This window comes from Colletes gigas, unplaced genomic scaffold, assembly GCF_013123115.1.
Source record: "Colletes gigas isolate AHSC1104 unplaced genomic scaffold, ASM1312311v1 Colletes_gigas_Sc00001, whole genome shotgun sequence".
NCBI classification, from domain to species: Eukaryota; Metazoa; Arthropoda; class Insecta; order Hymenoptera; family Colletidae; genus Colletes; species Colletes gigas.
In genome coordinates, this window is record NW_025106630.1 from 9,888,511 (window position 1) to 9,916,231 (window position 27,721).

At 49.6% G+C, this 27,721-nt stretch overlaps 1 protein-coding gene across 2 annotated transcripts in view; it reads left to right on the top strand.

The window, feature by feature from the left end:
• Window positions 1–27,475, top strand: part of LOC122395062 (hemicentin-1) — an 88,895-nt gene extending 61,420 nt beyond the window's left edge. The window contains exons 1-7 of one of the 2 annotated variants that reach the window (XM_043392494.1): window positions 15,102–15,661; window positions 20,590–22,051; window positions 22,571–23,808; window positions 23,876–24,044; window positions 24,116–24,294; window positions 24,620–24,895; window positions 27,183–27,475. In XM_043392494.1, coding sequence (XP_043248429.1) covers window positions 15,424–15,661; window positions 20,590–22,051; window positions 22,571–23,808; window positions 23,876–24,044; window positions 24,116–24,294; window positions 24,620–24,895; window positions 27,183–27,343 — 3,723 coding nt within the window. In that variant the 5' untranslated portion in view covers window positions 15,102–15,423 and the 3' untranslated portion in view covers window positions 27,344–27,475. Of the gene's footprint in view, window positions 1–15,101; window positions 15,662–20,589; window positions 22,052–22,570; window positions 23,809–23,875; window positions 24,045–24,115; window positions 24,295–24,619; window positions 24,896–27,182 lie in introns of those variants that run through there. The other variant, XM_043392406.1, reaches the window with a different exon arrangement.
• Window positions 27,476–27,721: the final 246 nt, after the last annotated feature.

The following is a 27,721-nucleotide window of genomic DNA, read 5'->3' on the forward strand; positions in this document are numbered from 1 at the left end:
CTCGAAGCAGCCTGCGATCTCTGCACGGCGTCGTTTCCTCGAGGAAATCGCGGATAACGGTCGATCTCGCCGACGCCACGTTCCGAGAAACAAAGACCACGCCGTCTCGTACTCGTTCTAATCGCTGTACACTCTGTTAATTCCGAGTAATCGCTAGCCCGATTTCGATTTCGTGACCAGAGGCACGAACGCGTAACGGCAGATTCCAGTCGCCGTTGGATGGCTCTCCGTTCGTAGCCATCCTCGTCGATCATCGAGGAATGTTATCTCGATCGAGGAAAGAGAATTTTCGGGGTCTTTGGAGATTCGCTGTAAAATCGCGAATACGTCTCGAAACGTTTTGCGCTGCATTTTGTATTCGTGACGATCCAACGTTGAACGAATAATCTTTTGCTGGAACTGGCTACCGAGTTACGTCATGGTTGCGGCATAGTTATATTTAAGCCCGAGTTCCCAGGACAAAGGAGTCGTTTTTCATAATGACGGAAAGGGCCGTGCAGGGCTAAACACATTGGGCTCTGTTCGTTTCTAGACCCAACGGGTTGCAAAAAATTCTAGAAGAAACCACGCTTGAAATTCGATCTGCCACGGAAACAATGAGGGTTCTATTTCACGTCGCTTAAGAAAGGGACGCTTGGAACGCGATGGAAGGCCCGTACGGCCCTCAGACATTTTTCACATACGGATTAAATTTTTAAACTCTGTACTCATGTTTCTCTAATGTTTAGATACCAGTATTGTACTATAATCATTGCTATCAATATTTAAATGAATAAATTAGAGCCAAACATCGGGCACTGCAATAGGAGGCAGTCAGTCTTAAGTCATCGATTGTCTGCTATTGCTAGTTACCTAGTGATCGAACACCTTCACTTGTCTAATCAATGAATGTTGACTTGTTTGTCTGGGGGCAATGCATTCACGTTCGATAAAAGTACATTTATATCTATTTTCGAGACACGTGTAATTCTCTGTGTTCCTTCCTTTGTGACAAGATTCGTTTCTCATACGTGAATTCGCTGTCAACGAGCAGTGCAAAGGAATGTTAAAACTAATTCGTAAAGATTGCATTTTAATTCGCACGTACAACGGTAATTAAATCATAATACGTGCACAGCAACGTGCAACGCGAACGAATGTCGAAAATAAACAATATCCGCTAACGACTGGCAGCGAAGGCGCACTTTCGCCGGAGACTGTGAACTAGAAACATTAAAGTACACGTTCGCTGGTTAAATTATTAAAGGTAAATGTTAAACCGGTGAGCTTATATCCGCGCTGACCGACTACTTTTACGATAACGTATACGTCGACGTTGGTTTTCATCCAAATTCGTATTGTCTGCTCGTCGAATCTGCAAAGTTTCAATTGCGAGCCGAGATGGCCGACGTGCATTTAATGGCCCTGCCAACGGAAATGAAAGCGAGGCGTGTCATCCACCGCGATCTCGAGCCATTAAATTTTTACTTTTGAACCCGTTTCAAATCGACCCCAGCGTTCGACGAACAATGTACTGTGCAGGGGCGAGAAGGTGGCCAGCCGGGTCTGATCGCTCGTGGCACGATCTACTTCCAGCAGGGATGGTACTATAATCGTTCAGACATTTGCACGGTTCGATATTTGCGAGATATATTATAGTTATTTCGTTTGTTCGTTGCAAAGCAATAATTAGATTCCCCCTAATGTACGAGCGTTTCTAAGATGCGTGCGTTTAGATCGCCAACGCAAACGAGCGTTAAGCTCGTTTGGCTGGTGGATGCAAATGGGTACAAAATGGAGGACGAGGAGGGTCGACCCCCTCGTTGATCGTTTCACGGCGCGTTACGTAAATCCGACCGAGAAATAACTGAACGATGACTGGGTGGACGTCGGTGCGTGAAGGACTGCGGACGGGACGCGACGAATCCGCGGGATTGCGACGTATAATCGCGCGTCCGCGTTTCTTTTTCTGCGGATCGAAATGGCGCGCGCAGAGGAACGCGCGCGGAACCGCGGAAAAGCGTGGACGGAAATCCACGGGTGCAACAGGTGCCCGTGGCGAACTTCTACGGACGCAGTTTCGCAGGATGTTGGTGCAGTTTCGCGAGATACTAGGAACGGGTAAAACGATAAGGACCCCCGGCGTTGCGTCGGGTTTTCCAATCGGGATCGATCGTTAGACGCCCCGGCCAGATACGAGGAACAATGGCGGTGCACACGGCGGAGTCGCAGCTCCTGGCGCGTTCCGACTGCTTCACCGATGATAAATCGTCTCCGTGGGTGCCATGTATCCTCGTGTCATCGCAACCGAGTCCCGGGCTACCGAGCTCGCGGACTTCTTTTCCCGGACCGGTGTCCCCTTCCTTTTTTTACCTTTTCCACCGACGCTCGATCACGCCGCGTCCCGGCGCAGATTTACGAGCGACGTTTCGCTTTAACCCGTCGCCGGTCCAATAATATGTTCGCGGAGCGTCTATAAAAGGCCTATTATTTTACGCGTTAATACGCAAACCGTTACTCTCCACCACACGGTCCTTACAATGAAATTTAAACGCCGCTGTACAGGGTGTTCGGCCACCTCGAGGAAAAATTTTAACGGGAGATTCTAGAATCCAATGTTTAAAGTTCCCAATATACTCCCACTCGTATCAATTTCGTTTTATTTGAATAAATTAAAAAGGAATCGCCGTTAAAAAAATAATTACTTCGTAAACAGAGGCAGCGCGGTGCGATAAGTGAAAAAATGGTTAGAAAAGTTTGCCAGTAGTTCGGTTCTTGGTGCAACTACGCTGGTGCTATATACAACGCTTAGCGTACGGTCGCTGTTTCTAGTATGGTAACAGAAACAGTAATATTACTTAAAACAGAGTTCGCTCCGCGCGTCTCTCCTTATCGGAAGACTCATTGCGCGATAGTTCTGGAAAACTACGGGACAAGTTTCCCCGTTTGATTGCGTACTGTTTGGTTAGGGACATTAAACTTTCGTGTCGTGATTACCAGCGTACGTTGCCGGGGTACGTTCCGAAGTTCATGATCGCGGAGGCAAAGAGAATTATATTGGATTTTCTGTTTACCTACAGGGGCAGGGGGGTAGCGCCGAATCCGCGCATTCCGCGCCCGGATACTTCTCGACCGTATTCAAATTTCGCGTGTCTCTGTAATTTCGCGACACGATCCATGGCCATCGGGAGCAAAGCAGAGCCGCGTTCGGTGTTTCTTGGCGTTGATTTCGCCGTTAACCGAATACCAACGGTTTTAGATGGGCTCCAAACCGCCAATAGCCCACGGCGCGTTAGAAGTTCCGCGGTGGTTAACCGTCTAAACACCGAACGAGTCCTCCGGTATAGCTTAACTTTGACCATAGAACGAGAACCCGGAACCTTGCATTCGAAAGTCCCATATAGCGGTCAAACGAATTGTTTTCTTTTTTTTTTCAAAGAATATCAGTGTCTTTTAAACCTCCTTTGAGCGGCGAATTAATTTTCCACCACGTTTCACGCCGTCGATATTCGTGCAAATGAATATTTTAGTAATAGAAAGTTACAACAATGGGGCTTAGGCCGAAATCCATTTCATGGTTTAAGAATTCCGGCGATCTAAATTTCATTTTGCACAGTTTGCGTAAATGCATATATTTTGCGCATCTGCATAGAAATGCATATATGTATCCCGCATACCTGCATATAAATGCATTCATTTTCGCGTGTTAGTGCATACGTTTCGCGTCTATCCGCATGTATTTACATACATTGACATATATTTTGCTCGTGTTTGTATATATTTTGCATACTTTGTTCGACGAGTCGCGCACAAACAAGCTGGAACAGAGGCTGCTCATTCGCGGTGTGTTTTCGGTACGCGCAGGTGTATTGTTAAATTTTTTATATCATATCGAAAAATAAAACCTCGTTCGAAATCCATCCTCATCACCCTTTATTTATTTACATTTTGTATTCGGGAGAACAAACAAATTGTTTCGTTAATGAGGGTCGCTCGATCTGTCCCAGCGGAATTTGAAATTTTTTCGAATTTTCCATCCCTCGTAAGTCGCGCGCGTCGAAACGTTATTGCGATATTTTGCGCCCGTTAATCGCCGGGCGCAATTTGTTCGCAGCACCGGCGTCTGTTTACCGAGTGCGTATAAACGATGTAAAAAATAATAATAACAACAACGCGAGACTGTAATCTGGCTTTACTCGTGAGAAACAACGCGGCTCGTAAATCGAGGCGCATCAATCCGCGGCGCGGTAATAGTTATTCGCGTGCAAGTACCGGGGCGCAATTCCTACATATAATAATCATCGTGGCCGAGGAATCGTCGGTCCCGTTTATAATAATACCAACAATTCGATCGATACGCTCGAATCGGCACATGCGTTCTCCCTCGAACGCGGAAGCGACTGGGAATTTTATTTATTTATTTATTTACGGGCTTGTACACCCTCTGATATAATACAGTTGCATAATACGCGTAAAAGTCTCATTAATTGCGTATGTCATGAGATACGGTGCGTACAACGCTAATGACATGCTTTTTAGACAAATACAGAGAACCGTTAAAGGAGCCCAGACGCTGGCTAAACTGGCTAGCTTGGACAACGATACGATTAACCCTTTGACTGCTAAAAGCGCCTATAGGCAGGCCACAGTCAGTTAACTGCGTGCGTTAAACGCCCATGAGCGTTCAACCTGTGTGTTGCTCAATCGCATGGAAAAGTTTTCCGCAAGCAACTTGTGCTTGCGTCAAAATCGACCGTAATCAAAGGGTTAATGCAATCATTGTATGCATAATGTTGGAATACGGAATAATTCCATACTTCGAGCAGTATGGAATTTACATAGTTATCGATGTTGTCATAAATAAATACCATATACAGGATGTTCATCCACCCTAGGGAAAAATTTTAATGGGAGATTTTAGAGGCCAAAATAAAACGAAAATCAAGAATATCAATTTGTTGATGGAGGCTTCGTTAAAAAGTTATTAATGTTTAAAGTTCCGCTGGTATCGAATTTTTTTCTGGAAAATGCGCAGGATTTCGGGGTATGTCTATTCACCAAAAACTATTGTAATTGACCTCCCCAACCGAAAATAATTTTTTCAAAACGATTTGAATTTTTTAATTCTGTCGAAAAATTTCACTCCTTCTCGAATTTTTTTCTACAAAACGGGTAGGATTTTGGGGGTATATCTGTTGACCAAAAATGATTGTAATCGACCCTCGCAACCGAAAATAATTTTTTCAGAATGATTTGAAATTTTTTAATTCTGTCTAATTTTTTAATTTTTTTCTACAAAATGGGTAGGATTTCGGGGATATATCTGTTGACCAAAAATGATTGTAATCGACCCCCGCAACCGAAAATAATTTTTTCAGAATGATTTGAAATTTTTTAATAACTTTCTAACAAAGCCTCAATCTTGATTTTCGTCTTATTTGAGAACACTCTGTATAGTTGTACGTTGTTCGAGCGTAAGGAAGCCTAATCTGGGCAAAATTCGGTCGTAGAATCTTGTTTCGTCCAGGGTCGCGTATGTTTGTACGTCGTACGGGAAACGCGAGATTCGATACGCTCGTAAATATCGTCGACCGGTCGCATTCCGGCGTTCCGTCAAAACAGCGTCGCAGCGGGGCTCTCGGCCGACGAGGGAGGCGCGGGTCGTTCGGTCACGTTCGGCCAGTCTCCCGAAGGAAAAAGGAGCCGTCGAGGGGAAGACAAAAGGGAGGCCTCGAAGCAGCCTGGAGGCATGCAGCTACCTACGTGGGCTACGCAACGGCGTGTGTACGCGTACGTGTGCGTAGGTAAGTACGCGCACGTTGTTCCCGCCGGTGCGTGTCGCGCGTTCAAACACACCGGGGACACGTGATACGCGCTCCAACGATCCCACGCTCCTTGCTCGTTCCCCGAGAGTACATTGTTTCACGCGACGACGGAGCCCCCGGTGCTCGTGCGCGTCGTCCGTCGACAGAAGCCCGGAACGTTTCGAAAAAGCAATCGCGGGAAGATAAACGAGGCGAGAAAAGCGGACGGAGGCCGATACGACGAAAAGAAACGCGCGAGACCCGGGCGCCGCGCGACCTCTTATCTCGTCGAGGTCGGAACGGAAGACGCCTGTTATCGCTTGGCGCGAGCAGACAACCAGCCGAGAGATCCGAGATTCTCCGAGTCGATAGTTCGACGCCTCTTAATTGCTTCGATTTTCTTATCCGCAACCCTTTCCCTCCCCCGCGCGCGAGCATTCTTCTTCGAGGCATTTTCGTAGCCGTGATTTGGTCGCGCGGGGCATCGATCGCCAGACACCCCCGATCAAAGAGAATTTCGACGTGCTCTCGGACCTCTGGAGGCTGTCTCGTATCTCTCGGACGTCGTGACGCTTACAGGGTTAAATTTAGCCACCGATCGTCTCTTAGGAAACGTTGAACCCAAGACCTTTCCAGCCTCTCTTCTCTCTTCTCTCTTCCGCCTTGGTCCGTGTTCGGTTGCCCGGCCAGTTCGCTCCGTGGTCCATGCTCGTTCGCTCGGACTACAAATATAGTCTGGCCGCGTTTTCGCGCGCTTTCGCTCGAACAGCCTCCGCTGTTATTTCTCCGAATAACAGAAGCACCCGCGTGGCCGCGCGATATCCGGCCACCGGGTCTCTGTTTTAACGAGCCGGCACATGTTAAGCTCTTATCGGCTACGTCCCCACCCCACCTCCACACCCCCTGGTTTTCCGGCTTCGTTTACATTTCTCTCCAGTTTCGTAAACGATGACTTTGATATCGTTTACGCGCGCCCGACTCTGCACCTTGCCGCGTCAACGCTCGTTTGCTGGCATCCGCCATCGCCGCTTTGTAAGCCGGGACCCGGAGAATTTGATGCTCTCGGTGTTCCCGAAAAGGTGCGTCTCCGCTGGTACGCCAACATCCAACGCAAACATCCGCGCCGACACGGTATAGCACCGCCGTTGCTGCACGCAGGAATAACTCGGAGCCAACCTAAGGCGAGAACCTAACCCTCGATGCCCGATTTATATCGACCTCTCCTACGCGAAACATTTATAAACATCATTACGAAAGGAAACAACGATTACGAGTAATTTCTCTTAATTCAGAAATCGATCGCCAGCGTTGTTCCGAGAATATTTTGATAAGTTTCTTTGTGTAATTCGCGGCCGTGGTTGTTTATCTCGATTAAATTATGCAATTCGCTCGCGAGCCAAACTGGGTGAGACGCGTGATTAACGGTACGCGTTGGTACACAAGATTCAATTAACGAGTGCCCGCAGTCGTACGAGTAACGATACCACATCATCAGTATTTTAATGGAGCATCATCTCGCGTTATTAAATTAAGGTGGTTACGAATGGCCGAATAATCCCCCGTTTTAAAAAAAAAAGTCACGCTGTATCATTCCAGCGTTGCTTACCCCTTTTTTGGCCCCGCGATACTCTCCTCAGTTTTATTTATCTCTGTAGTGCACGCCTCTCGTGATTACCTTCCGTTACTGGTAGCAATAAAATACCGAATACGCGATAAAATAAAATAACAAAACAGGAAAATACAGTGACCTAAAAAATTCATTTTGTACCAATGTCGCCGGTGTTCGATTTCATTTTTACGATTGGCTCGCTGTCGAAAAGGTTTTAGTGCGAATTAGCAAGCTATTGAATAAATACATGGATGCAGCCTCGTTAAATGTAAACAGAGCCTGCTTCTACACGCAATTTTTGAATAATATTTCTGACAAGGGATGAGGATTTCGTCTAAAGCCTCTGTGGATGACAATTGCCGACGTCGTATAATTATTACGGGAATTAATAATAGTAGTAATTACCCATAAATATAGCAAACGTTATAACTTGCTATTGGACAGATCGAGCGTTGGTTTCGTTCATCCATTATAACGTCCCGGCGTAGGTGGGAAAGTTTCTTGGTTATTATGCACTCGAATACTTTGGGAATAACGAACAGAATGCAAATTTGCCCCGCAGTTAGAAACGTTGTTATGAACACTTCCTTCGCGAGGAGAAATAACTAAGGACGATTTCCATTGCGAAGAAAATAGGCCAAAGGCTGGGAGTTTATTAAAGGGAATCCAAAGTACTCGGGACACGATAAAGTGGCTTTTCAATACAGAGATGGTGAATGCTGTCGCCGGCCATATTGAAATTATGGTTATTTAATGCGCGAACACTTCTACACGTACAAAATATTTATCTCAATTCCTGTTATAGATTTCATTCGCAGATTTAGAATTCATCTCGTACCGTACCATTGAGTTCTACGAGCTTCCGGTCAATCTAGGTGATTTATAATAAATAGTATTGATCGTAGAGAGAGCAAAATAGGATTTAATTGTTCCAATAATTGTTATATACCATCGAGTCGATTTGGTTCATCGCTTTAATTTGGAACCTATAAACGGAAGAATAATACATTCGCCGTAGTATTTTAAAACTTCGTCGGAGGATTGAGCAGCTCGAGAGTCCGCTAAGCCTCGATAACGCGGTAAAATTACAAACGTGGACCCCTGCTCGATCCTCCATTCGTCTCGTTGCTCGCAGACTCCAGGAATGCTCTCCAGCGACCAGCGATAAGCGTTCTCCAGGCGTCTCTCGACTCTCGAGCGTTTTTGTCGCCGATCCGTCGGCGTTTCTCGGCCTACGAAATGAAAGAGCCTCTTGTTTCGATGTCCCTCCGGGGCCATGCGGTTTCGCTCAGGCTTCTCGATGACCTCTTGGCGCGTTTCTTCGGAAAGGAGGACGACGACGTTTCGACGTCCACGCAGCCGTGAACGAGCCACTGGCCAGATATCGGTATCGACGTAGCGGTACGCGTTTTACGCGCGACCTCGCGCGCGTCCACGTCGCGTAGCGTCGTCGTCCAGGAGGAAAGTCCAACGACGCAACCTCGCGTTCGTTCGAGCATCGGTGGAGACGCGCGACGCCTGAGAATCAGGAATTCCAAGGTCGACGAAAGGCAGGCACGGTAGCACCCGGGGAAAGCGCCGGAACGACCAAACCATCGGTTAGAACGTAGGCGTGGAAGGTAAACCGTACGGACCGACCAGAACAAATAGCGTCCCAATACCTGGCCGACGATGCAAATATTTATTATTATCCGGCGCAGCGGGCGGGCGAGCAATGTTTTGACTAATTTATATTGCGGTGTTCGTGCAGATTTGCCCGTTGAAAAGTGGTACCCTCCGGAACGAGCGATAAAGTACCTTTTCCAACGAAAGAATCAAGGGTGACGGTCACAAGTTGGTTGAGAGGGGAAAAAAGTAGACATCGTAATTTTGGTTGTAAAAGCAATTTATTTGTCGTCGTTTCTTCAAGACAATGACGTTCAACAAGTAAAACAAACACACGATAAGTGTGAAAAACAAACAGTCCCATGCGGGTACATTGAGAAAACGAGGGCAACGAACCAACCGCGATAAACTCAATTTGGAAAGCAAATACTTTCCTTTTGTATCTGATCTATTGTGAAATGCACGTAAGAAGAATAATCGAACGTTAGTCGGTGTTTTTTCCCAAATTTTGTTCGATACCCAGTTACGAAACGAACGTTTAACCGAGATATTGATTCATTATAACTAAAAAGTAAATTGAAAAATAAAAGATAGTAGTGGCGCGAGCCACTGATTCATCGTATACAGATATGCAAAAAAATTGTATTCGCTACGATTAATTACAAATTTGTAACGATTCTATTTACTTTGTGTCACGGTTTTTCTTTTATCTGCGCCGCCTATCTCGCGTTTCGGAATTTACTTTTTGTACGGTATAAATCACTTTTCTCGAAATAACTGCTCAGTTTATTTCGTTGTGGCCGGAAAATCTGTTTCAACGAGCTGACAACCGATCGGGGGATGGTTTCCATCATTGTGCCACGGAGGATTACGCGCTTACAAACACACGATGAACGCGATTATATTAAACGTATGGTACCTAAATTCGAAGATAACGTTAACAGACACCAGATACGGGGCAAGTTTCGATATTAAGATAGAATATTTCAGATTACATTATGTTGCTCAATAACAGTTATCGTAATTAAAAATCTCTCTCTTGATTTCACGTGCGTAGAACGATCGAAACCATGGAAACCATGAGACATTCTTTTTACTACTTTCATAAATATCCAGAAACCAGAAAAAGTTGTATAGTTCTTTGGGAAGAGGATTATGAAAAAGGACCTAAAAATACGCATTTCACGGTAGAATAGCTTCTTAACTTGACTGGACTAATACTTTACGGAGCACGAGTGTGGAGCCAATGGAGGTGCACCGGGATGGACCGGTTCAGCGCGCAGACCGAGGTGCGTGTACCCTATTGTAGAGAAGAAACAAAGCCAAAGGTTTAGCGTGAGCTTAATTCTTCGTTTCGCCGGGCGAGCGTCCGACAGAGCCGCAAAATCTATAAATTATTCCAGAGGGATTCCAGAAATTAGTATCCTTAGAAGCCGTTACAGTATACGCACGTCGGCCCGTTAATATCGTATATCACCGAATACCCATTCAAATAGATCAATGCGTTCGGATTGCTTTGACGGGATGCTCAATGAGAGGATCGGTGCGCAATTATGCGCGGTCCGTAAGCTCCCGTAAAATTGAACACGATCTCTATCGCGTCTCTATCGCAAAAATAGGTCAGGACTCTTAATTGGACGCCGGGGTGACCAGAAATTATACAAGCAATTAACGTTTGCTCCGTAGGATCCCGTCGGTTTTTCACGCCGCGTTGCGTGCATCTTACGTTTATTGCGCGTAGCGAAGCCTGCCGCGGCCAGACACGAGAAACGAGCGAATAAATAAACAGAATTCGTCGAGTATAAAGACGGAGCGGGTGCTCGACTCGAGGATTCCGCGAACGGGGCGCCTCGCATCTCGAGTGCCTCTCGAAAAGTTCAGGCCAAACAACTCGCGTAGCGGATCAACGGAAACGCTGCCACGGGTGTCGACGATTAACTCGACCCCCTGCAATTGGTTCGATGTTCCAATATATACGTTCGTTATCGCTGGCTGGGTATCTCGACAGAAGTCTCGCGGTGAACCTGGCGCGATATTTGTTCCTCGCGATGCGTGTCGATGGGGAGGGCGAGGGGGAGGGCTGGCCTAGCCGCGGAACAAAGGCCCTGGCGCCGATAACGCACGTGCTAGACCAGTAACGGTAAGAAAGTCGAACAGTCGAGGCATTGCTGGGTCCCGGGAGCCACGGTATCGGCCGGGGACTATCGGGGCCCGATGCTGCTGCGGGGTTGCCGGGTCTACGTCGGAGGCCCGACGGCGTTGCGAGATCGAGAGGCGGCGTTGTCGGACGTCGTGAGGTTGGAAAGGTAGGCAAGCGAACGGGTGAACGGGCAGGGGGGCGGCGGCGGAGAGGGGAGGTGTGGAAGAAGAGACGCAGGAGGCAGAGGCAGAGGCGGCGGTAGTCCCCGTATTCGAACGTAAGCGTAGAAAAGAACCTGGCGAGATTCGAGAGAAGCGTGTGTGGTGGAGGTGGGGGAGAGGGAGCTCTCGGTCACCGGCACGACCGTAGGACGTAACCGCGGCACGGCGGTGTTGCCGCTTCCTAGGTAATTTCTGGCAGCCGCTTTCGGGGCCCGTGGTACGGAGCCCGGAGTCCGAGTCCGGGCTGTTGCCTCTCCGATCCTCGATTCTCGTTCCCGGGTTCGGGGACCATCTGCTCGCCCTCCGGGCCTTTGAATCTTTAATGGTTCGCGTGACTGGCCGCGGCGCGGCGGCCACGGGAGGCTGCCCTCTCGGCACGATGCTTTTTCTCCGAGGTTTTAACCTTGCTCGCGTGTCCCGGACGGGAACGACCGACGTGTATCCCCACGATCTACGGACGCCGGACGGTTTTAGAAGATGGAGGACACCGCCGGGGACCGTCGATACGTAATCGCGGTCTTTTAATCAAAAGGGGTCGGATGTTGCGCGGGGCAACAGGACCGGACGCGAAACGCTCCGAATCGAAGCGCAATTATCGGCGGCCGCAATTATTTCGACGATTCCGGGGGAGCGGCTTATACCGCTGACCGTTTTCCACGGGATGCGGGATGGAAGGTTCGTTAACGGGCCGCGAACGGGAATCGTTACCGTTTAATTAAGCGCATTTTCGACGCGCTCCGCGGCCCGAAGCTCCTGCACGCCCGGCTGCCAATTGCCGTCCGTTCGATTTTTTGAAATACCCGATCGAATCGTTTCCCCTCCGGTGACCCGGTCGAGCTCCGGCGGTCCTCTTGTCCTCGAGACCCCGGCTTCGATTTCATTTCGTGCTCCTTCATCTCTTTCTCTCTCTCACTCTTTCTTTTCGTTCATAACGCGCGGGGGTGGGTAGCGTCGATTTTCACGCGCGCCATATGTCCGCGCACCTTTCGTCGAGAGCGTATCCCCGGCACTTAGTAGGATGGGAATGTTTATTCCTAGGAAAATAGAGAATTCTCCCTCCGAGGAGCAGATGGTCGAAAGTTCGAGTCAGGTAGCGGAGGGGGTGAGCCGAGCGGAGAGGAGCGGACACCTGCTGCACCTAGGTGTCCTTCAACCGTCGATGAACCACCGGTCGGCGTTTCCTTCCCTTGTCCCGATCACGAATCAACCCCCGTCCGTGCTTTTAGCGAATTCCGGGTCACGATCGTGGATCGGGAGCTTAAAAAATTGCACGGGGGTCGGCGGTGGCGCGGGTTCGCCGGTGAAAAAGCTCGACGACGCGACAGACGGTCGCACCGAAGGTTTGGCAGTCCCATGGGCCTAGCCCGCGGCGGCAAGAACCACCTGCCGCAGAGGTCGGTGGGGGCAAGCTGTTCTCGCTTGTTCTTCCTCTTCCAACCACAGCCTTTTCCCCTCGAAGCCTCGTACCCTCTTCCTCCGGGCCCGTCTTCATCATTCCCTGCCGTCTCCCTCGATCATCTCGTCTCTGTCCCACTCGCGTACGTGTTTTGCGTTCGTCTTCCGTCCAGGTTCTGCCACCTTCGCTACCATCGCCACCATCCTCGTACCTCACAGCTTCGGTCCGACGACCGTGCATCGCTGCGACCGGTTGTATACAGGGTGTTAAAAAATACGGTACAGAGCTTGGAAGGTATTCTCTGTAACCGGGCGCGACAGAATCGGGAGAGGATCGCCAAAATTTTATTTTATATCGTTATCAATTCGTTGCAGAGCTGTTTATGACCCCCAAATGGACTCTCGACTAAATTATTTTACTCAGCGTTGATTTTTATCAAATTGGTAAATGGAAATCGACTTTCCTTTAAAGCAGCCCCAATAGTCTACTTAAGGGATAATATAATTTACACGATACGATCTAGGCAACAGGTTCTCCAAACCGTAAATTCTTTAGATCGTATACTAATGCTTTAACGAACGAATTAAACATTCAACGTACAACAAATTTAATTATTAATACAACCACTGGTCAATACAATGTTAACTTGTGTACGATGTTCTAATATTAACCTGCAATATTCCCCAAATTTACGAAATTGTATCAGTTCATTATCGAAAACCCCAAATGCAACAACAATTAAATATCATTTATTTATGTTGACGATCATGCATTAATAAGAATTAGGAAAACCCCGATGTATATTAATATTAAATAACATATTCGTGTTCACATAATAACTTACAATTGGGACAATAATTTTATCAGAGAAATCTTGTAAATCTTTTTATTATGCACATATTCAGATTGTGCTTGCATATATTCAATAATAACGATGGAATTGAAGATGTACGATAATGACCCGCAAGCATGAAGCAACTCTCTCCTGTAATGTATGTACTTACGAAAACCCAAAAAAGTATATTAAAGGGAGCAACGGGGAAGCGCTAACAAATATGTAAAAAGAAGAATAAACCCATGGAAAGACAAGAATATACAAAGACGGAGCATTAACAACCCATAATAAACCAAGTCGTTATAGAACGTTTAAGCGAATCGAAGAAACCGTTGAAGATATCAAAAACGCCGCATGTTGCTTTAACACCGATACACATTCCATTCATGGCATTGTACTTACCTGGCGATATACGGTGATATTAGGTGTACAGTAACTCGCGAAAGTTTACGAATCGAACGTGTATAGCTGTCAAAAAAAAAGAGTAGGATCAAGATTTCCAAAATACTTTTGAGGGGCATGTCCATGATAAAGAAAATGTTAAGAACCGCTGGTCTCGAGCGTTAAACGTTTCATTCGGAGTCGATCAAACGGCGAGCCAATGTAAATCTAACGAGCATCGACCGAAATTTCTAACTGGAGCGTGAAATTTACAACAACGTGAGATGTTGCGAGAATGTAAATCGAATAATTAACCTTGCCGGAGTTCGAAGGCATCCTCGGTTTTGGTGGATGCAAACGACGCGGTCGCGTGTAAACACAGGATTATCTTATCGTGTTCTTATTTTCCCGCCTTCAAAAGGTGTTCGAAACGCGTCTCCTTTCACTCGATCTTTGTACTAAATTAGCAAGTATTAAATGCCTCGACCTATCCCTGTATTCTCAACACCCTGTATAGACTGTACGCTGCGCTACGCGCGTACAAGAACGGCGAGGGGCACAGGGGGGAACGGGGATACGTCGACCGGTGGGGGGTAGCACCGATGCTACGCGACCCCAAGCTCAGTCGTCGCGCGACCCTCGTGGAGTGCGTTTCTGTCAGCGTTCGTGCACCGGATGAAATTTTTAACGCTCGCTCCAAGTGTTTGAAAAGTAACGCGCGCGTCCGTTGCTGCGTGAGCGGCGACACGCCGCCGAGTTCTCGATACATTCGATCGGGAATTATTTTCGTCTCCCCCCGGAGAGTCGCCAACCTTTCTATTTTCGCGGCTCGGGGAGAAAAAAAAAGTGTGGATCGAAAAGGACCGCCCGCGTCATCGCGAGTGGGGAGATCGTTTCTGCATCTGGCGTCCAGAAGTCGACGAGAGGGCCCTCGGTAGAGAGAGGAAGGTGTGCGAAAACCGTAGAACGCGCGCGAGTGTTCGCGCAACAAACGCCGGAACAAAGGAGTGCCTCGGCGCGACCGTTGCAACGTGGCGTTTTGAAATCGCGCGCAAACGTTCCGTTGTGCCTTTTCGGGTGGCCGTCGGCGCGTTTCCACGAGCGAGTGGGAATCAGCGCGCGTTGAGAAACCTACGATCGTCGGGGCGCCGTGAGATAGACGGACCATGGGATACCGGTCACAGCCGGTGGATCGGGAATCGAAACGATTGTGCACGCGTTCGCGGTTGTCGCGATAAAAGTCCGAGCAACGATCGTCGTACGAAGGAATTTGCAAACCTGATGAAGCTTACGACGACCAGTGTCGCGACAAGTTTGACGACGGGCGAGAGAAACGGCGAGACGAGGTGTGACAGTGTCGTAGGCGCCACGGAACGAACATCGAAAGATGCGGCCAGTGATCGCGACGACGGTGCGTTCGCGAGGAGCGTGATCGAGGAGATCGACGCGATCGATGCCGCGTCCTGGCGAAACTCGCGCAGCAACGTCGTCGATACTCGGTGAAAGTCAGCGTGACGTGAAACTCTGTCCCCGTGCAGGAACGGAGCCAGCGCGCGATCCGCGCCTCTCGTTGTTCCGTTCCGCTCGAGCCATACGTGGAAATCGTTTTGACGATAAAATGGATAGGATCCGGATAGCCAGATCGACGGGAATGCCGATCATCGCCGTTCTGTTGGTGCTACTGCGCCCCGGTGAGTATTCCCCGAACGATCCTCCTCCCCGTTTCGATCGCGGATCGAGAATCCGCGTTCTTTGGCGCTCGCGTTTCCGAAGGTTACGCTCGTCCCGGTTTCGTATTCCGCGAAAGCGAGAAGAGACGTTGCAGATTCTGTCGACGCACAGCGTCGGTATGTCGCAGTTGCGGTGACTCAAGCGCAACGCGTCCTTTTAACAAACTCGTTCTGGGCCGTGGCGAGGCCAAGAGGCCTCCTTTCGCTCGGCCAATGGTGTAACCGATCACGGTTTCAACCGCCGGTTGTAGAATACCGTAGTAGCGAACAACTACACCCCGCTTTTGGTATATTGCCCCTTTAAGGAACAACGATAGCGTAATAACGATTCTACCTCGTAACAGGCACGGGGAATCCCCTCTGACTACCGAAGTTATGTTCTGGGTTCGGTGGTTGCCAAGATGGATGACCGCCTGAGGTGTACGGCTGGCTCTGGTCGCCTCTTGGACGATTCTCCTCGTACAAAACCGTTCGTTGACTCTTGCGATACTCCCCCGACAATTTAAGAATAATAGAAATATAGTACCGAGACCAAAGCTTCTTATGGACGGGGAGCAGCATCCATAGTACGCAAACGCAAACGATTCGTCCGATTCAATGGCTTTCTTCGTTGAATGAAAAGATCGTTGAAAGGAATACAAACACGATGTCAAAGGGGACGCGACCCGTACGTAACGTTATTAATCAGCTGTTCTCTCTTCGTCGGGACTGCGAAAGTTATCACCAATTTAGTTCCGTTGCAACGCCCAACGCTCGATTCCGGAATTGGAAAGGGTATCGAACGCTGCGGGAAAAAGTGTCACGGTACATTAGGCGCGAAGTTAACAGTTATCGAGATATTCGAAAAATAATGTGCCATTTGCACCGCCGCGCTCCTCGCCCGCCTATCCCGCTCCGCCCGTGGCCATCCAATCACGCGAATCGCGCTCAAATTTTGCCGCCACGTTGTTCCGGGAACATCTCCGTGTAACTGTTAACTTCGGATCGACTGGACCAACGAGTTAGGTGAATCACCCTGCTCGCGTAGGCCCCGATACTCTCTCGATTCGACCTGGGGAAGGGGGATAATCTCTTGCTCGAGGAGGTCTATGGTTGGACAGGACTGATGTAGAAGCCCACAGTATATTGCCCCCGCGTCACTGGTGATTTGGAATCCAACTAAAACCATAGGTCTTCGGCTAATGACCATGCTAGCGGTTGTCCGTTAACGCGAACTGACAAACAGAACCGATGGAACTCGACATCGACGTGTCGTAAATTCGACGGAGAATGCAGGTTGCTCGGCAGCAGCTTCTCGTTCGGGAATTATCGAACGACGACGCCGTGACGGGTTAGGTCTCGTGACGTAGGCCCCTGCCACAGGTGTCTCCTCACGGAACGACGCGTTAAACGCCAGCGACGAGTCGCTTTCCGGCCGCTTCTTCCATCGGCGTAACTTCAAGCAGCGTTCTCGCACACGCCGATACGCGAGAACTTTGCCCGTTGTAGGTTTCGGGGCGTCTGTTCTCGCGACACGTAAACATTATTCGTCGCCGTGACTTTTATGTTCGGCGTTCGTTGCGGAGTTGCCCTGTCAAAAGTTGCTATCGAGAACAAGACTCGAGAATAAGGGTTCCTTCGCACGAACACGCGAGGATCGACCTTCGTGCGAGCGACCAGGCAAGATCCAGGATTCCTTTATTCTCGATATTCTTATTCACAAACATCTCTGGACGATTAGCGATAAAAATATCGACGCCATTCGTCGTGGAATGTAAGGGAGCATGTACGTTAAGTTTTCGATGTTTTCGAACAGTCGAATAATTTTAGATCGAACAGATCGCGCGTGGTTTTTCGAATGTGAGTAAAGTGTATATTTTGACGAGTGGTCGGAAACTGGTCTCGTAACGGTACCCATGATTCGGAGCAGGAAAATTTGCAACTGGACGCGCGCCAGGCATTGCTGGAACCGAGCGTCGAACGGTTGCGCGACAGTTCCACGGCGTGCACTATTGGCCATAATCGATTTCCCCTTTGGTACTACTTTCCGTTCGTGATGTACCAAACCAATCCGGTCGCATTAGTAAAACATGACAGCGACCAAACGTAGATTCGGTCGGTGCTTTTCCGGTGGGCCGTCGATGGCACGCGAGCAAGAACGCGATATCGAAAAGTAAACAAGACGCGGCGAGCGTGGCGGGCGCGGGAACCGAGGGAAAACGTAAACTACGATGGGTCGATGGATGGGTGAAGAAGGGGCGGCAAAGGAAGAGGGTTAGAGGAGCGCGGATGGATTTATAGAGAGACAAGTAGACGTAAATATAGGCTCGTTACATAGGTACAGGAAAGATGGGGGACTGGGAGGAACGGGGGGAGTGGAGCTAAGGTGAGACAAAGGTTGGAGAGAGAGGGAGGAGAAGAAAGGAACGGAGTAAGGAGAAGGCGATTCGATGGAGGGGGAACACAACGATCCCTTCGTACGAACGGACAAGAGTGGGGGCAGAGTCATGAAAGCGGGGAAAGAGAGGTCTTGCGATATCGGCGAGAAGTCAAACCGGTGACTTTACCGTTATGCGACCCAATGACAAGACACCGACGGATCGTCTGTCCGTCGTGACGTCGAACGTTACGAAAGCGAATATGGGTATTATTGCGTCGGGACGTCTGTCGAAACGATCGTAAAACCATGTATACCCATCTGCTCCTCGATTCCACCTGGCAGCGAGTCAGGGGTGTTCCGCTCGCTCCAAAGCAGCGAGACGCCCCGATGCTAAACATTATCCTAAAAGGTGCCCTGGATTTAAAATATTCAGCAGTCAGAGCCACGGACGGTTGCCCCGAACGATTCCTCCAGTAGTTATCTGTCGTCCATCGTATCGACTGTCATACAGTTCGGTCGTAGAGTACGGTTATATCGATAATCAATAGTCGCAACGTATGCACTCGATATCAATAATCGATTATCGGGAACCGCGTACCGACGATCGATTTTGTTCTCCGTCTTTGGAGAAAATTAATGTCCGCGTTGTCCTTAATCGAAGTCGCGTTAAGGGTTATTTAATTTCTGCCAGGTAAACGGTCGAATCAAAGATTATTTTCGTGTCGATGGTATTTTTAGTTACAAAAGGGCAGCCCTCACCGCGGGAAGGATATTTATATAACTGTCAGACGTCCCTTCATGGTAGGAACTGGAATAATACAAGCATCGAAATGGACAAGATGGCGGCGCTTCGAAGAAACATTCGAATCTTTTATAGGCAGGCAATAAAGAAAGATTCTCTCCAATTATAGAGTCATTCGACCTACATATTAGTGTTCGAGTTATCCCTTCCACGATTGTGAAAAATGTAGGTAGAAGAAAAACGGGTTTAACGTTGTAACTGGAATCTACTCGGACCGCGCAGGTTATACCTGTTCCCCTTATACGCAGTACTTTTCAAACCTTCGTAACTTCCACAATTTTTCATAGTTTATACACTTGGAGCTATCGATTTATGCAGGAATCTTTTTTATGTTCTCTACGATAGAAAACGACTAACTCACGGAGCCACGTTCCCACAAGGGACACGCTCGGAGCGTTCGAAAAGAGTCCGTTTTAAAATTCACCTTGCGCCAAGCGAGCGTCTCGATTGCGGCCTGTGTCTAAAGGTGTACTCGTGCGAACGCGGCTTTAGACCTCTTAGACTGGATTGTACGAGCGATGGCAACCGAGTTGCGTACTATTCGCGGGTCAGAGTTTACATTGTAATCCAGGTATTTCGCACGGCCGTGCGAGAAACTCCATAGTCTAATAGCGAGCAGCACATTCTACGTAAAGTTTGCGTCCAGTCAGTAACTCTGGTGCAAATGATAGTTTTTGTTGTCGGAATAACTAATTTCTCCGTTACCGCGTCGAGCGATTTCCTGGTTTATTTGTCATCAAAAATTTAATTGTTTAAACAGCTGTTACGACACGTACACCTCGCGCGAGTCGACGTTCGCTGTTTTGCACGTATTTCTATTTTTATTCGAGGTTCTTGTTTAAGATCAGAGACTCTGCACTAATATAAATACGAGTATTGACTATTTTGATTAGAAGATTCGACATAAATTGTTCCTTATATCACAGAGAATAATTACATTATTCGGTGTTTGAAATGCATCGATTAGTTCGTAAAATAATGGCGATCGAAGAGTCGGCTTCGTCGAGTGTCTGCGTAGCGCGCAGCAACCAAGCCCAGCGATCGCGTTTAATTGCTTTTTCAATATTTTAATTTCTTTTCAATCTTCGATATAAAAACCAGATCCATGAAAACATTTCGCAAAATCGTTAGAGAAATAATCGAGCCTCGATTCTGTTTAAGGAATAGCATTCTTTGTCTCATTAGGGGTTCACAAACTTAGAAAGCACTTTAACGAATCAAAAATAGGGGTAGTTGCGTTTCACCATCGAAACCAATAAACCTTCGTATCGAACGCTTCTTTCGAAAATGCATTGTATTCGAAATTATTTGTCAGCGGCATTTCAAATGGACACCCTGTACGTGTATGCGGAACACAGAGAACGTTCGAGTCGCGCGGAGTTATGTACAACGTAACTAATTGAAATATCAAACATACAACGGAAACAATTTCTCATTTCTATGAAAAGTTATGTTTTTTATTTAAAAAAAAACATTGTTTATAATTGAACGGACCCAGACGTTGCACCAGCTTGGCGACGAAAACTATCGTCTGCGTATAGAATTTCGACACGATTATAGACTAGTACGCTAACGATGCGTCTTCATTCGCGCGAGTGGACCGGTTCGATGCAGTCTGAAACGGGCTTTCGGGGGTAGTTAGACGGCGCGACGAAGCCAATAGAGACGGAGGCGAGGAGGACGAAAAATGGGGTTTCTAACGAGGACGGTCGTATCGGTGTGTTTCAGTAGCGGCGCAGGGTCGCGTGGAGGAGACGCAGATGGACACGCACGAGGGGTCCACGGTGCAGCTGCAGTGTCGTTTCTCCCCGCCCAGGGAGAACGTGACGTGCTTCTGGTTGACGCACACGAACGACAATCACGACAACGCGGCGGTCGAGAATCGCGAACTGTCGCCGCAGTACAAGGTGTTCATGAATCTGGAGGAGGGTCGGTACGATCTGCAGATACGTAACGTCTCGTACGAGCGAGACAACGGGAAGTACGAGTGCCGGGTGAAGGCGAACGGCGCCGGGATCGACCTGCACCGGAAGTTCATCACTCTGACGGTGCTCAGGGCGCCGGGGCCGCCGACGATCTCGCCGACCTCCGCGTCCGCCACCGAGGGCCAGAAGCTCGAGCTACAATGCAACACGAACGGCGGCAGCCCCGAGCCGGAAGTGAGGTGGTACCGCGGCAACGAGACCGCTGTGCTTCACTCCGGCAGGACGTTGTTAGTCGAGCCGAAAAAGGAGGACGACAGAGCGACTTTTCGTTGCGTGGTGAGGAACCGCGCCATGCGGGACGGCGAGACGCTGAACGCGACGGTGACGCTCGACGTGAACTATTTCCCGCGGGTCACCGTCGGCCCGGAGAACCCGTTGAAGGTCGAGGTGAACGGAACCGCGAACCTCGAGTGCCAGGTGGACTCGAAACCGGCGGTCGGTATGGTAAGATGGTGGCGAGATGGTAGTTTCGTCGCCACCAGCTTTCAGCACACCATCAGAAGGGTGACCGTGCAGGACTCGGGCAAGTACACCTGTCAGGCGGACAACGGGCTGGGCGAGAGGGGCGAGAACTCGCTGATAGTGGACGTTCTTTATCCGCCCACCGTGTCGATCGAGGGCGACGCGATCAGGATCGCCGAGGTCGAGGACACGGTCACCGTCCACTGCAACGTCACCGCTAATCCACCGCCGTCCGTGATCGAGTGGCTGCGCGAGGGTCGACAGGATTTTCGGCAGATCGGCTCGATTCTTCGATTGAGCCGGGTCGTCGCCGACCACGCCGGAAACTATACGTGCCGGGCGGTGAACACGATATATCCGTCCGGCGGCGAGCGTAGGAATTATTCGGCCTCCGCCCGGTTAACTGTAAGAGTCAGGCACAAACCGGGCCCAGCCAGGGTCACGCCTGACTCGCCCGTAGCCGTCGAGGGATCCAGAGTGATCCTCACCTGCATGGCCAGTCCGGCCGGCTACCCGGAGCCCAGGTACAAATGGTGGAAAGAGGGAGATGCCGGGACGATATCGATGCCCTCGGAGAACACCGGGCCCAGATACGAGATCGACTCGGTTCATCTGGGCAGCGAGGGCACGTACAAGTGCCACGCCACCAACGAGATCGGCAACGGAGAGGCTGCCTCCGTCAACCTGACGGTCCATCAACCGCCCAAGATACTGACCAAGCTGCAACCCCACGTTACCAGAAAGTGAGTAGAAAATTTCTAGAGATCAACGAGTTTCTTCCTCCTGCAATCTCTGCACAGTGCACTAACGATCGTTGAAGCTGCCACGAGGTCACGGGGCTCGAGCGTCGTCGCTAACGCGTGCCCTGTGACCTCGCGACACTTGAATGATCATCGGTGTACACGCAGGAGCGGCCAGCTAATTACGACCGCTTCGTGCATTATGAAACAAACTGAGATTTTCATAAATTTCATTTTTCATATCGTGAATATATCTCAGAAAATATGCGATCTTTATTCAGAGGTACTTATTTTTATTCCAATATGTTAGCAACGATGAATGTTGATGGTATCTCAGAAGACGCGGAAATTTATGGCTAGATTGAACGTGAAGGGAGTCTTCTGATAAATACAACCCGCAAAGCGATTTTGTACAATAGATTTTATTTCAACCTAGTAGCAAACATCGTGTAGTAAAAATAGAAAATAGTTTTCAGACCATTCTGTATTTAAGGTGCAAATAGAAAAACGTTGTTTTCCCAGGGTCGGCGAGTCGTCGTTCCAGGTGTCGTGCGTGGCTCAGGGTAAACCTCGTCCTAGCGTGCGATGGCTGAAGGACGATCAGGAACTGACCGCGGACGAGCGGCTGTACAAAGTGACGAGCACCGCCTCCGAGGGTCACGGGAACGTGATCACCGTGAACTCGACGTTGAGCTTCCTCGGGCACGCCAGGCCACAGACCGACGAGATCGTGGCCAGCGATCGGGGCAAGTACACCTGCGTGTTCGTGAACGAGGTGAAGAAGGTCGAGTCGACGATGATGCTGAAGGTGGAACACGAACCGATCGCCCTGCACCAGCACGGGAAGGTGGCGTACAATTTGAGGGAGACGGCCGAGGTGGCGTGCAAGGTTCAAGCCTGGCCCAAACCCGAGTTCCAATGGAGCTTCGGGACGAACGCCGCGAGTCTCCAGGGTTCCTCGAGCGACGGCCATTACGAGATCTCCACCAGCAGCGACAATTACGACGTGTACACGTCCATGCTCCGGATAACCAACATCCGCGAGCTGGATTACGGGGATTACAGCTGTCGTGCGGCGAACGCTCAAGGTAGCATCACGTCCAGCATAAAATTGCAGCCGAAAGGTGCCCCGGAAAGGCCCATCAACATCTCCGCGATGGACGTTGGGCCCACCCACGTGGCTCTGCTCTGGGAGCTGGGTTTCGACGGCGGATTGCCCATCACCAAGTACTTCGTATCCTATAGACGGGTGCCCGGTGGCGACGAAATCGTGGCGCCCGATTGCGCCGTCCCCAGGCCACCCGCGGGCCAGTGGCTCGAGCTCGACTGTCGTCGGTCCAATCCCTGCAACGTGACCAACCTGGAGCAACACCAGACATACACGTTCAAGGTGAAGGTGTACAATACGAAGAACCACTCGGACTACTCCGACGAGGTGACCGCGACCACCGCCGTGGCGAAGATCCCCGCGCCTCTCAGGGTTAGCTACGATCCCGAGAGTGGTATGCTGGGCATCAGCGTGGGCGCCACTTGCCTCTCGCTGGTCGCCTGGATCGAGAAGCTGGACGCGCCCTCGCCCACCGGTGAATCTCAGTGGAAGATCATGGACGAGTGGCCGCTCGAGGTGCTGGGCAGCGCGCCCACGCAGAGGGAAGGCGTCCTGGACGACCCGGAAGCCATCGAGGCCGAGCCCAGGATCAGAGTCAGACTGTGTCTGAAAGCAGACAGGCAGAAATGCGGCGAGTACTCCGAGGCTGAGAGTGAGTAGCTTTTATTGGGGGTTGTTTAGCTTTGGAGAACGTTTGACATCATCTTTCGTTGTTTCAGTCGGACCACCGTACATAGCGCAAGCTGGAGCACTGGCGACGCCCACCCTGATCGCCCTGGTGGTCAGCGGTGCCGTCTTCCTCCTCTTCGCCGCGCTGCTGTTGCTCTTTTGTCGGTGTCGCCGGAAACACGCCACCAAGGCCAAGGATTACGAAATGGACTCGAACGCGTAAGTGTTTTCGCACGATTCTCGAAGCGTTTCGCGATAACGTGGATTCTGACGGGTCTTTGTTTGGTCAGGGTACGACCGAGCCTCGTCGTGGGAAACGGTCAACAGAGCCAGGCGCCGCCGCCCTACTACGCGGAGAACAAAGCCCTCGAGCACAGTCTGGATCACGCCTTGGCCATGGAGGACTCCAAGACCCCGGCGTACTCTCAGCCCGGATACGGTTACCACCAACCGAATCACAATATCAATGGTAGAGATAATATTTTGGTCACGACGATTCCCATAGCCAGACGTATCCCATTTTCCACCGCCGCTTAGAAACAATGGGGGAGCAAAAAGTCGAACGCTTTAACGACGTCTAACTTTCTACGATTATACTTTTTTCCAAGCGCGACCGTATACCTGAAAAGTGCAATGGCAACTTCCCATTTCTTTCTATGCTCAACGATATAGAAACGCGTGACTCGGTTCGCGTACGATCCCTGGTTCTCCGCGTTAAAACAATTTCGAGGAATTTCGTCGTTGGTTTCTTTCTTTTGTATTCGACGTTACATAATCGACGAATGTCTGGACAGGTGTGAACATGGGCTACATGGACAACAGCTACTCGAACTCGAATAACGGCGGGTCCGTGAACTCTCAAGACTCCATCTGGCAGATGAAGTCGGCCGCCGCGAACGGAGTCGGCCAAGCTTACGACCTGGCCGGCTACGCAACCACCGAGTCGGATTACCCGACCCACCCTCATTACCTCCCGCAGAGGGAGGATTACCGGGAAAGCCATAATCTAAGTCGACAGCAGTTTTGCTCGGAACCATTCGCCACCGTCGTAAAGTCTCAAAAACACGTCGGTGAGTAGTAGTATTCTTTGGTTGAACTCTCTCGTTTCCGCGACCGTTCGCTCTCCGCTTTTTCCAATTCGCCGTTTCTCCATCCCCTTCCATCCCTCCCTCCCTCCCCCCGGAACACGATCGACCCGCGTCCGCCGATGGGCATTCAATTCTATCTGTCGCGAGTTCCCCGGCAATTTAGTCATACGAAAGTTCGATCGCCCCGAATCGAGGGACATTTCGAGACGTCGAGATCATCTTGACGGGACACCGTTAATGGTCTTCATAAATTTTTCGAGTGCTTGTCCACGCGTGAAAGAATTCATCCAGAATCCGGGAACAATAAACGATTGTTTCGAAACGTTGAATCTAATTTGGAACGGTTACCGGTACGAAACGAAATGTTGTTAGCGATTACATTATTGCCAGAAATTCGCTGAAATGTTTATGCACTTGATGTGCCAGGCCACTCGACGGATTCGAAACCGTTTCGGGCACTCGTGATCCCGTTTGCGTCATTTTCCTTCGTTAGCAAATTGTTTCGAAATTCGTCGCGATACGGGTTCCCCGGACTCGCATGCGACGATCTCGCGCGTTTCGACGTTCGAGATATTTGGAATTCTTTTTCCGTAGCTGGCGAACCGATGTTTAATTTCCGGGCATAATGAACGAAACATTTAAATTTCTTGCTCTCCGTCCGAGCCCGAAAACAGTTAACCGGACTAAATGTATGCACCTTCGAGCCCGTAACGAATACTCGCGTTACAAACAGATTTCGGCGGATTCGAGTTTGCCGTGGGGCAAGTTAATTCGTCTTTACCCGTTTTTAATTACACGTGCAGGGTCGGGGGTGGAGTGTTTCTGGTCTGGAAACGACCCAGTTAACAGGTCAAATCATTCACAAGGCGGAGGCGCTTGAAATTTCCACCTCCTCTTTGCACATTACATTTTCACAAACTTGATACGAGAGAAATATTAGCGAACTCTTCAGAAATTTTCTTTAGAATTATAGGCTACAGTCGAAAGTACAGCATAATCGCACACGCGACCCGTGAAATTGAATTCTCGCGGGAGAAGAGGCAGGGAGATTTACGCGAAGCGTTATGGCGGGAAAAACGGGCGATTTTTCGTGTGAAAGTAAATACAGGAAAAACGCTGAATGAAATTGTGTTTCACGCGCGGTTTCGCTTTCAAGAAAATCGAGTTTGAAAATTGATCGGTTACGCGTGCAGTCTGATTCGAATGTCTGATCATCGCTGGGCTATTTCTACTTGCACCGGTGTATCCAAACATTGACAGTGATACGATATCGTTCGTTTCGACTGCTTCTAACCAGTATGCTGATAGCAGATGAAAAACAGATAATACCGTGTCGCTTACAAACACTCGCGCAAGTAGAAATAACGAGTCATAGACAGACGCGTTAGCCAAGTCGTAATCGACCGATCGAATGCTCTCGACGAGATTCGTTTATCGTGTTTATTTTATCGCGTTAAATTACGATGCACAGTTAAGGTCGCGGGAAGGTTAAAAATAATGTGGAACGACGGAGAACGGAAGTGGCGAAAAGTTTTTCCAACAATCGCGCGAAATTACTGGCGTTCGTAAATACGAGTCCGTTCGGCGGAAAACATTTTGATTTCCTCTTGATTCTTTCTACGAAGCTATGTTAACGAATGCATAATGCCAACAGCTCTAACAAACCGCGAAGACACGGAAGAAAGAATCAGAGAAGCTTGCAAAAACGTAACCACCCCAGATGTCGAGTGCAACGCGAGGTTCTTTTTTTCCGTCGAACGGACGAACGTTACTTCACGAATCGCAGTAATTTCGAGCATTTATTATACAAAATGTTTGTGATTTCGGATTGCTTTTTACGTCTCGACAAAACCTCGACTTTGCGTGGTCAATTTACTCGCGAGAGATCTAATAGAGATCCGTGTTTACAAAGCAACATTGATCCAAAGGTTACCAATTTCTCGACCGAAATTTCTTGATCCCTCAATCATGCTCCTGACTGTGTTATCCCCTAAGTCTCAAAGCTGAGAACGTCGAAAGTTTCCAAGGTTAAGCCCTATCCGATATCAAATTTTCGTAAAGTTGTACGCGTTTGAAGTCGAAGGCGTAAAAAAGAACGTGATTTCACGTTACGGGGATCCGCTAACTCCGGTATTCGAAGCGACACGATCCAATCTCCAGCCGCATCCTGTCCATCCTGCTCTGGTTCTCCGCGCACGTACTCGCAACGTCGTTCTTTTGTTTTCCCCGGTGCTCTAACAGCCCCTCTTGTTCGTTGTTTGCCCGACAGATTCGCCTTACGACGTGTCCGGTCTACCTTATCAGGAGAACTACGACGAGGACGCGAAGCCGCCTCAGCAGGTTAGCCTGTCGTACGACGAGAGCCTCGAGTCGGGCTACTCGACCCCCAACAGCCGTGGCCGCAGGATCATCCGCGAGATAATCGTTTGAGATCTGCCTACCGGCTCGCGAGCCGGAACCACGCGCACCACTTGGCTATAGCAGGAGGCTGCACCCACCGGCCACTATCACCCGGTGGACAATACCCGCGATCCTCTACGCCATCGTATGGAGATCGTGATCGAGAACCCAGTCGAGTCTCCGCCGCCGCCGCCGCCGCCTCCTCCGCCCCCGCCTCCGCAACCGTTGGGCGGCTCGACGTGGAACGCGCTCGTCGCGGCTCCCCCGACGACCAACGCGACAGGAGTCGCCAGCCCCGCGTCCATGCCCGCCGCGACGACCGTCATGACGATCACCATCGCCGAGAATCCCACCGCCCCCAGCTATCCCCCCGTTCGTTTCTCTTACAGGGAGACCTACGCCACGAAC